Source organism: Cervus canadensis, chromosome 11, assembly GCF_019320065.1.
Source record: "Cervus canadensis isolate Bull #8, Minnesota chromosome 11, ASM1932006v1, whole genome shotgun sequence".
NCBI classification, from domain to species: domain Eukaryota; kingdom Metazoa; phylum Chordata; class Mammalia; order Artiodactyla; family Cervidae; genus Cervus; species Cervus canadensis.
This window is the reverse complement of record NC_057396.1, coordinates 26,028,228-26,039,597: the sequence shown is the minus strand read 5'-3', so window position 1 is coordinate 26,039,597 and position 11,370 is coordinate 26,028,228. Positions and strand designations below refer to the sequence as shown.

Sequence of the window (11,370 nt, the reverse complement as noted above, 5' to 3'; positions counted from 1 at the left end):
TTTCAGCCAAATACAGTTTATTTCTTTTCTTTCTCAGCTGACAAGGAATTTAGCACATTCATGGAGCTACAAATGACCATCTAGGAGTCTGCAGTGGAGACAGGGAGGGAGGGGGCACAGAGCGAGCTCTGGGTTGGGGTCTGTGAACAGGGCAGGACCTCTGCCAGCATTTACCCAGTCCATTCCCACCAAGGGTTTCCAAAAAGAGAGCTAGAAACAGAGAAAGGTGGGTGGAATAGTTAGGGTTGGGGCAGTTTCTACGTAGAAAGAGGGAACCAACTATGGGGCAGTTGCTATGTAGAAAGAGGGAACCAAGGGGAATAGTAATATCCACTGGGGAAGGAACGAATGGGGGCAGGGCGGCGTGAAGAATGGAAATAAATATCCCGACAAGAAGGCCGGCCAGGTGTGAAGGGGTGAGTAGCTATGATGTTTCAAAGGATAATAAAGCAGCAGCATCCCTGGACTGGGCGCCAGCAGAGAAGGCAGGAAGGAGGCCGCTGGGGACAAGGCTGAGGGTGGAAGCTCCCCACAAGGCAGAGGAACAGTTCTCCTGGGGGTCCAGGATTTGCCCAGGGAACAAACAGGGCGTGGCAGGCCTGGAGAGGAGTCAGACCTGGGTCAATGGGAGATGGCATCAGGAGTTGTCAGACGCCTCTCTGATTCAGGCCAGCATACAGGTCCCGCTGGCCTTTCCGGATGGGCTAGGGGTGGAATAGAGAGCGGGTGGTCAGCAGGGTGGGAGGAAGTCATTCCTGAGAAAGAAGGGCCTCTGCCGAATTAGCTTTGGAGCAATGGGAAGATCCTAGGCTAGGAGGCAGGAGGTGAGTTCAACTGGTAAGAGAGTTGATCTGGTCACCTCCTGTGAACCTCAGTTTTCCCATCTCAAAAACGGGAAACTAAAGGGCCACTTCTCAGGGCTTTTGTCAGAATTAAGTGAAGTCACTCATGCAAAAGTAAATGCCACATGCTTGACTGGTGCTCAGTAAATATTTGTTGTGTTTGTCCAGGTGTGATATGCAAAATATTTAACCATTGGTGGTGCATACACATCGATCAGTCAGAACAGTCCTGGTGATTCTCTGCCATGCCAGGCAGTAACTCTTTACTTGCCAAATCAAAAGGTGGTCCAGTGGGGGAGGGGCTGTGATGTTGGGTAGTATGTGTGTTGGGGTGAGAAAGCTTGGAGCTACTCACTAGTGAAATATTTCCATATTTCAGCAGCTGGTAAGTACATGCTGGTGGGATGGCAGTCATGAGTTTATGGTGTTTGAGTTTGGGTGTATGGTATTCCCCATGGCTGCTCCTGAGCTAATTAATGAATAAACCAGAGAAAGAGGAGTAACACCGCCACCCGCTCTGCTTGTGGTTGTGGGAACCCTGCAGCCTTTGAGATGACCACCTGCTACCACGACGGATGCAGAGGTGGCACATGTGGGTTGTCCCGGAGCCCTGAGGAGGGGCTTTGAAGTGTCTGACAGGCCAGGTGGCCAGTCCCACCTGTCCGCTTCTCCTCTAGAAAGACCCCTCCCCCATTCTGCCCCTCATTACCTCATAGTCTGGATTGGGTACAGGGGGTGGTCTCTCCCTGTTCTGTCCTGCAAAGGAGGGAAGGGAAACGATTCAGTTCCAAGAGGACACACCAATCTCGTGAAAATGAGACCCAGATCCAGGGTGGTAAACTCCCCTCTACTTCTAGTTTTTTCTGTTCCAGCTGCTATTTTTCCTTGCCTTTTTTCCATCCCATCTCTAATGACCCTACACAGTTCTTATCATTTTGTGACCTCAGCTCAAGGTCCTTCCATGGTTTCTGAGTAATCTGAGATGGGACATTCTGTGTCGAGATCTTGGCCATACCATGAATGTTCTAGAGAAGCTGTTTTGACCTGGCCCGGGCCGGACATCCCCTCCTTGGTGGGCATCTCCTCCGCGATCTTACCCCGGGGCCTGCCGCCAGCTCCCGCTCCTCTCGTCATAGGCGTGGCCTTGGCCTTTCGGCTCTTGCTCCAGTAATACACCAGCAGCAGCAAGCCCAGAGTGACACAGATGTCAACCACGATGATTGTGACCACCACCATCAGATCCACCTCCATGCAGTTCTCACACACTGTGAGGCAGGGATCGGGGGAGAAGAGAGATCCCCCAGAAAGGAAGACACAGGACACCGGAGATGAGGAAGGAACAAATGAAGCTCATTCTCCCTTTAGTACTCACGTACCTGCCATGGCCAGACACCCCTCCCTCTGCCCCCAGGCTGTTTCAGCACCTTTATAACAACAAATGAAGTGTGGTGTTCGTGGGTGGAGACTCTGGAGTCAGACAGTCCTGGGTTCAAATCCCAGCTACATGACTCACTAGTTGTGAGAATTCTGAAATGTGTGTTGAACCTGCAAAGCTTGTGTTTCCTCATATATAAAATGGAAGTAAGATAACACTGAACCCATATAGTTGGTAAGAATTATATGAAACGCCTGGGCAAGTGTTTGGTACAGTGCTTGAAACTTAATAAGCATTCATTGATTGTTAGCTGTCATTATTGTTTATGATTATGCCTTAGTTTATGACATTTTCATAGAGTAGCTTTGAGTCCTTTTTGCAAATCCTGAAGAATTCATGTCTGGATAAAGCATCAGATAAACTAATATTGGGGCCCCATATTTTCTGGACAGGATATAATGCAGACAGGATACCCAGTCCTGTCTCTTGGGAGGTTGTTTTGGATCCAGTGCTAAGGTTACCCCAACAGCCCTATATTGATGTTTAATCTATATTTCAGAAAATACTGATGATGTGTGGCCCCAGATAGTCTTGGATTGAGTGTAGGAGAAGCACAAAGTTGCCAGGGGACTGTAAGTTGGGTAAGGGGAAATCCTGAGAATGCTCTTTCGGAATACGCTCCCTAAAGAGTCTACTAGTACTTGCTCTGAAGACCTGTATTACCTCTTGCTTTCAGGTACAGCTTATGTGCCGTCTCTGTGCTGCCTTCGGTTATGTAGCACTGATAATAACCACTGTTTTCCATTTCTGAAAAATTTTCCAGTAACAGCTGTTTCCCATCACCTTTGGGTATTAGTTCATCACTTTTTTTCCATTTTACTCCACTTTCAGGCTCTAGAGGGCACGTCAGCTCAACAGTGTTTCCAGAGATGGAGACTTCATATGCTGGGGAATGGGAGAGAAGAGAAGGGAAATTTAAAGAGAGAAACCAATAAGATTTTAGGCAAGTTAGTAGCCAAAGAACCAACCAAATGCAGAAAGTCATCTGACATCCTAGATCTCAGATTTTCTTGTCAAAAGGCGACTCTGTTGGCTAAAGGGTGTGAAAGAGGAGAGATGCAGGAGAAGGGGCCCTAGAGAACCTCTTGAAGATGACTTCAGAGTTTAGGCATGGACTTGGGGACTTGAAAGGAGAGGGTGAAAATAAAGAAAATCTATAGAAGTCCTTATTTGTAATGTTTCTAAAATGGGGAGTTAGAAATGTTGGGAGGACCTCAGTTCTTGGGGTTAATCTCCCTCAATCAGGTGCTTCTTCCCAACCACAGATCTGCATCATTGATAGAGCAGATATAAAAGACTGATAAACTTACGTTTCTCTTCAGTATTATCTGAAAATGAAAAAAGGAAAGAATGGTAAGAAAATAATCTTGATTGAAGTTTAAACTGTAGGTAAAAAATTTCAAGTGGAGCTAGACACTGTCGCTAAGAATTCTAAGAGAATTCTTTGGGAGTCCCGTGTCTTGAAGATGAGGTATGTACCTGGCCTAAGAGATATGCTCATAGACACAACTCAGGTACCTCAAACTGAGAACATATCAGCATGTACTTCTAGACTGAGATCCACTAAAGCTCAAAAAGTCTTACAATCGTAAAGTTGAAAAATTCTAGACATCTTCAAATTTTTTCTCTTGCATTAGCAAGAACCATATTCCAGATGGATATGAAAGGGATATCATATCCTTCTCAGAGATAAAGACCTTCATTTCTTTGAATCACTGATTCTTATACTCATCTGTTTTTCATTATTCAGAAGTTCTTTCTTATAACTAACAGAAACCCTCATAGTAGAGATCAAATATCTTTCTTCTTATTCCATGCCACTTTCATGTTATTACCCTTAAATTATGTGAAGTTCTATATATATTTTAAGGAAATAATTCTTCTAATAAAAAGTGACATTATTTTAAATTATATCTCAGTACAATCAGCTCTTAATTATATATGTTAGAACTATAGGTATGGACAACTGAAATCCACTAATAAAATTTGGGGATCCAGCAAAATTCCCCAGAGTAGATAATTTTGCCCTAGGAAGTAGGGATGGGGAGCACCCTGGTTTCCTGGAAGACCTGTGGCTGGGACCCTAGGCAGCACTGGGGAAAGTATGCTCAAGCATACTTGAGTCTGAATATGTAACAGCTGGAAGAGCAGAGCGTGATGCTCAGAGACACCCCTCTCTCTATTGGGGGTGTTTTGCTACAGTGTGCTATGGGGACAGAACACTGGACTGAGTCAGAAACCCTGTGTTTGAATCCCAGATCTGCTTTAGGCTGTATGACCAAGGGAAAATCATTTAACTTCTCTGAGCTTCAGTTTCTTCATCTGGGAAGCAGATAAACCATCCACCTCACAAGGTATTTGTGAGAACTAAATGGATTATGAAACTGAAAATGAATGGTGCATTGCAGATGCTCAAGAAAGGTGTTTTTTATTTTCTTTCTCTCCTTCTGGGGGTCCTGCTAATGGAGAACAGAACAGAGTACTGATCCAGTTGCTCAGTCAGCCCTCCAGCGGAGATCATATGGAATGTAAACAAGTCATTCTGCAGGTTTACCTATATACTAATAATGGGGAGCTGAGTATAATGACAGTAGATCATCGATAATATTTTGACTTGGAAATAATTTTTCAGCATTGATATTTCTTAGAAATATTAAACTAGAAATCATAAAATAATTTAGAAGTAAATAGAAATTTCACTCTGCATGGTATGTTTGTTTGGAAAAGCAAAAATGGTTCACAACTCTTTTTGGCATAAATTCAGTAGTGAAGCGCAGACCAATACATTCTCATACAATGGCCTAGATGTCTATGCTTAGAAGCACTTGTTTTATTATTATTATTTTGCTGTGCTCCATGGCATGTGGGATTTCAGTTCCTCAACCAGGGATCGAACCCATGGTCCCTGCAGTGGAAGCACAGAGTCTTAACCACTGGACCACCAGGAAATTCCCTTAGATGTCTATACTTAGAAACAGGACATATGCTCACAAAAATTTTGTACATATTCATAATGATTAAAAAAATGAGTTTCAGGGACTTCCCTGGTGGTCCAGTGGCTGAGACTGTGCTCCCTATGCAGGGGACCTGGGTTAGATCGCTGGTCAGGGAACTAGATCCCACAAGCTGCAACTAAGACCTGGTGTAGCCAAATAAATATTTTTTAAAAAATTAGTTTCAGTACAGAACAGACTTTTGGACTCTGTGGGAGAAGGTGAGGGTGGGATGTTTCGAGAGAACAGCATGTATATTATCTATAGTGAAACAGATCACCAGCCCAGGTGGGATGCATGAGACAAGTGCTCGGGCCTGGTGCACTGGGAAGACCCAGAGGAATCGGGTGGAGAGGGAGGTGGGAGGGGGGATCAGGATGGGGAATACATGTAACTCCATGGCTGATCCATGTCAATGTATGACAAAACCCACTGCAATGTTGTGAAGTAATTAGCCTCCAACTAATAAAAATAAATGAAAAAAAAAATTAGTTTCAGCATCAGATAAATATGCATTTATATTTATATATATGATTGGACTATATTTTTATTTTCTAAGTCTTGGTTTTCTTATCTGTAGAGTGGGAATGTTAGGAGAATTATGTGAGGAAATTCAGGTAGAATATTAAGGGCAATTCCTAGAACATGTATGCTCAGTAAACTATAATGCTTATTATTTAGTCTGCATATTTCCCATACAATGATAGCTAAACTCTACCAACTGCTTTCCACCCATCAGATAATATTCTAAGTAAGTCAATCAATCCTCATAACAACTCTACAAGCTAGGTATCATTATTATTTATATTTCACATGTAATAATGCTATGGCATGGAGAAGTTAAGAAAATTATTCAGACACTCAGCAAGTAAGAAGTTGAGCAAGGATATGATGGTCTAGCTTCAGAGTTAGTCTCTTAGCCTCACACTCCATAACCTTCTCCACTGCCTGAGATATTGTTCCTTAAAATACAAGCTCACCCTTTAAAACTCAACTCAAGAATCACCTCCCCTGGGGAGCTTTCCCCAACTATATCCTTTGCAGAGTTGGCCATGCATCTGTTTATATTTTATTTTACTCTTTACTCATAGCAGGAAACAGATTATATTACCAATTATTTGTCTTTCAAATAAGACCATCAGCTTTTTTTTTTTTTTTGCCTAACCATGTGGCTTGTGGGATCTTAGTTCCCTGACCAGGGATTGAACCCAGGCCCTCAGCAGTGAAAGTAAAAGGTTCTAACTGCTGGACTTCCAGGGAATTCCAAAGACCTTCAGCTTCTTGAAGGGAAGGAACTAGTGATGCAGTCATATGCATGATCATTTATTCATTAAAAAAACAGATATTGAGCACCTGTTCACACGCGCGCGCGCACACACACACACACACACACACACACACATATTGAGCACCTACCATGTGTGTTAGAAGTAAAAGTAAAGTGTTAGTGGCTCAGTCATGTCCGACTGTGTGATCCCATGGACTGTAGCCCACTGGGCTTCTCTGTCCATGGGATTCTCCAGGCAAGAATACTGGAGTGGGTTACCATGCCCTTCTCCAGGGCATCTTCCTGACCCAGGGATCAAAACCAGGTCTCCTGCATTGCAGGTGGATACTTTACCATTTGAGCCACCTGGGAAGCCCGTGTATTTGGCCAAGTAAATAAGGTGGTGTTTTGGCCTTCAATGAATTCATGATATACACAAAAAATTCCAACCCACACCCGCATATATATTCTTTCCTGAATGGATGCTCAGGAATACACATCACTCAGCTATAATCGGACCTGACAGTTAGCAACAAACATAGGCACATCTCATACAGATTCTATTGAAAGATAATTATATTTTCTGTCTAATGGTTCTGGCTCTTAGTATTTATTACTGTGATATGTCATCATTTTGATCCACATTTGAAAGGAAGTCGTACAGAGCGAAAATCCTCTTACCAATTTCTTCTGAATCTGAAAAAGAAACTATTTGAAACGTTCCTATCAGCTAATAAGGTCAGACCCTTCCACCCTGGATTAGGACTCTGCCCTCAATCTTCAGAAAACAATGGATATTTAAATTTCCCATGGTTGCATATGAAAAACTCTTTCATGTTCTACATTAAAAAAACTGGTGGCTAATTAGGTATAAAAAAAGGGTCCTAAGTAATCATTTTGAATATAATGTCTATTCGATACATAAATATAAAAATATATTTATAAAATTAAAAATATAATTGGCACTAGTGGTAAAGAACCGCCTGCCAGTGCAGGAGACATAAGAGATACGGGTTCTGTTCCTGGGTCAGGAAGATCCCCTGGAGCAGGAAATGGCAACCCACTCCAGTATTCTTGCCTGGAGAATCCCATGGATAGAGGAGCCTGGAAGGCTACAGTCCACAGGGTTGCAAAGAGTTGGACATAACTGAAGTGACTTAGCAGGCAGGCATAAAATTATCACATTGTACACCTTAAACTTATACCATGTTATATGTCAACTATATTCCAATAAAGGTGGCAAAAAAGGAAGATCTGTATTGGGCATAAATTAAACGATAAACAAAAACCAACCCCAGGACTTCCCTGGTGGCCCAGTGGTTAAGAATCTGCCTTGCAATGCAGAGGATGTGGGTTCAATCCCTGGTTGGGGAAGTAAGATCCTACATGCCCCAGGGCAAGGAAGTCCACATACTATGAGGAGCAACAAAACAGCCCATGTGCTGCAAGTAAGACCCTACACAGCCAAATAAATAAATTAAAAAAAAAAACAAAACCCAACCCCAAATGACCAATAGCATGCAGAAGAGATTAGTTTTTCTGGCGTTTATCAGTGCTCTCAACACATCCCATCTGTCAGTAAGGTAACATTAACACATTCTCCATGATGTATTTTTTAAAAAGGATTCTAAGGACACTACCATTTAGGCAGATTAATGCCATGTAATGGAGACTGGCCCAGTGCCTGCCTTTTAACACAAAATTGGTTCATTCAATTTGGAGGAGCTGAAATGAAGAGAAAGCCTTCCAATATTGGGATATTCCTGCCTCTCTTCTATGACTGAGGAGGTAAGTCCAGGCCAGGCACACTCATATGCATATGCACACATGAATAAACATGCATGCACACACATACACTTTCAGAGTATTTGGACATGTAATTCTTCTTCTTCTTTTTTTTTTTTTTACTTTTTGGTCATACCCCACAGCATGTGGAATCTTATGGCCCTCTCCAGGAATGGAACCTATGCTCCCACACACTGGAAGTGCAGAGTCTTAACCTTGGACCACCAGGGAAGTCCCTGGACATGTAATACTGAATGTGAACTCAAATGCTGGCCCAGAGGCCTATTCAGTGCCTCTCTAGGCATGCATTCAAGCCACAAATCCTCCACAAAAACTCACATCAAATAGGAAATGAAAACTTGGCATTGTTTTAGTTGGCTCAATTCTTTTCTTCTGAATAGTTAACACTCATTATTTCCTATGATCTCTGTTGCATTCCTCTTCTTGGCTAGAACTATCCCTAGACTTGTGAGGAAAAGGCAAAGGAGAAGACGAGAGAAATCCCTTTTATTGGTCTCTGTAGGAGGTCTAGTGAAAACATTCCTAAGTACAAAACAGACTGGGCTGATTTGATAACAAGGAAAGAAAAAGCATAACTCACCTTGTGCCCAAGCACCAACTAGAAAATAAAGAAGAAGAAAAGAGTTAGTAAATGTTGTGAGTGACTTTGAAATTCCAATTCTATAGTCTGACCTTTTCTGAGCAACTATGGTCCTTCCCACCCACTTCTGGATCACAGTTAACCCTATACGCTGTGAGTGATATGGACATCTAGGTACTGATCCGGGGTTTTTGGTCAATTTGGGATGAGACAGAAGGAAGCACCTAGCGTTAAACATGAACACACAGCATTTGACAAACAGACGTTAGAAAAAGTTGAGGGGTGCTTCTGGGGAGATGGAGAAAGAGCGAGAGAGTTTTGCAGCCCAGCCTCCATTTTAAAAAGAAATCTCTTGACTGTGGAAGAAAAACAAGCTCTGGGTTAGGTACAAAGATTGAGATTCTTGTTCCATCTCTGACTCCTGCTGGTCTGATGGTTCGGTTTTCCCATTTGTTTTTTACTTGAGACAGAGATAGGAATATTTGAAACCAATTACTCATCAGCTAGAGCCTGTGCATTGAAGAGTCTGATCATATTTCCACTGGGTCCTCCAGAGTCCCTGCACTCAGCAGCAATCCGGATTCTCTGTAGTGACCTGTTTTCCTGACATCACTTTCAAGTTTCATGTGTACCTATTTTATCAACAGCCTCTATACTGGGTGAGACACCCCTCCCAATCACTGTAACCAGAGCAGCCTGGGCACATTCTCATGAGGCCAAACTTCTAGGGGTGGTTGGGTCTTTGGTAGTCCCTCTCTCTCTCTGCAGAGCACAGTTTATACTATGGGGCTATAACCCAATGCCTTGAGGAGTCACACTCTGCCCCTTGACACTCCAAACATGTTCCCTGGACCAGTAGGAGACAAATGAGCCAGAGAGCTTGTTATAAAGGCAGAAGGGCAGTTCCACTCCAGACCCACTGAAGCAGAAGTTGAAATTTAACAAGATTCCCCGGTGACTCGTGTGCACGCTCAAGCTAGAGAAACCCAAGATGAAGCAGGAAGTGGAGACGCCATGGCTGTAACTCTGAGATGCAAGCCCCAGCTGTGATAGTGTTTTCTAGATCTCTAAAATAAAACCCTCATGAGCTATTTGGCCTCACATCATGCCATCATTAAGAGCACAGGCGGTAGGCAGTTCTGAGTTCCTAGATCAGCTTCAGCACTTACTAACTGTGGTTTTAAACAAGCTATTGAACTTCTTTGAGTACTAGTTTTTTACATCTGTAAAATAGGGCAGAGGTCCCCAACCTCTGGGCCACAGATGGGTACCTTCTATCAGATCAGTGGCAGCATTAGATTAGAAACAAAGTGCACAATAAATGTAATGTGTTTGAAACATCCTGAAATGAACCCCCACCCCAATCCGTGGCAAAATTGTCTTCTACGAGACTGGTCTCTGGTGCACAAAAGGCTGGGGACCACTGAAACGAGATACGTATAACGTTTACCTTCCAAGGTGGAGGGAAAGATTAAATTAGTTAACACGGGTAAAGACTTTTTGTAACACAGTATCTGGCACTCAGTAAACAGCAACCTTAAAAAAAAAAATCTTTGTCTGATATGAGCTATGGAAAGCCTCTTAATTACTTATCAATTTATATTCCACCTTCCTTCCAACAGGACTAAAGTAATTGAAAGCACTTGGTCAATTGAAAAGGACTGGAAATTATGAGGTGCTTCACTGTCTCAGATACTAAGCTTGCCGTATACTTGGTGCAGAGTTTGGGTTCAACCATCTACTCTCCTCGCAATAAACAGTGAAGGCTAACTCCTCTAATCTCCTTTGTGTTAGTTCATAAGGGCTGGGCTGTTCACTGACAGAACAAGCTTTTTCTCGGAGGCACAAAGATCTCCTTGCTTTCAGTAGATATGATCACCTCAACTGCTTTCCTTTAGCTGTTCTCTGAAAGGTCTTTTGGGAACACACTAGCCTAGCCCTAGTTCCCTGTGCTAATACTGCACCAACACTTCCTTACATTTTCTAGAAAATGAGGCTTCTTGATACACTGGGCAGCACCAGGGTAGGCAGTGAGCCTTTCATGGTCTTGAGAAACACCCATATTTTCATTCCATCCTACTCACCTAATAAGAGGCAGAGTCCCAGAACTCGCCAGAGATTCCCCGACTGCATCCTTCCCTCACTGGACACTCACTCTACCTAAGATGGCGGAGGCCAGTTGGCTCACAACTTCTGAAAAAGAAACCAGAGGACTTTTTCAAAACCCCTGCTGGAGTTGAGGACCCTGGGGCCATTACTCCCAATGCTGGGATGAAAAAGGGGGCTTTGTAAGAGAGAGACTCACCATTTTCCGAAGCAGGCACCTTTGGCTGGGAGGGGAGGCGGGTTTCTGAACCCCACACAGGAAGTGTGGAGGGGCCTCTGGGCCTGAAGGGTTCTACGTTTGAGACGGAGGCAGCCACCTGGGTTGGCTGGGGAGAGTTGGG

At 43.4% G+C, this 11,370-nt stretch overlaps 1 protein-coding gene across 2 annotated transcripts; it reads right to left on the bottom strand.

The window, feature by feature from the left end:
- On the bottom strand, window positions 1–11,370 carry CD3E (CD3e molecule). Of its 2 annotated transcripts, none has more exons than XM_043482453.1 (8): window positions 11,229–11,370; window positions 11,008–11,116; window positions 8,924–8,941; window positions 3,588–3,605; window positions 2,941–3,162; window positions 1,940–2,107; window positions 1,552–1,598; window positions 1–704 (listed from the first exon to the last, which is right to left on the bottom strand). In XM_043482453.1, exons 2-8 carry the CDS (start codon window positions 11,054–11,056, stop codon window positions 648–650), a joined length of 579 nt encoding a protein of 192 aa, XP_043338388.1. In that variant the 5' UTR covers window positions 11,057–11,116; window positions 11,229–11,370; the 3' UTR covers window positions 1–647. The 2 variants fall into 2 exon arrangements, with proteins under 2 accessions (XP_043338388.1, XP_043338389.1); XM_043482454.1 differs by having other exon boundaries at window positions 11,008–11,113; window positions 11,229–11,270.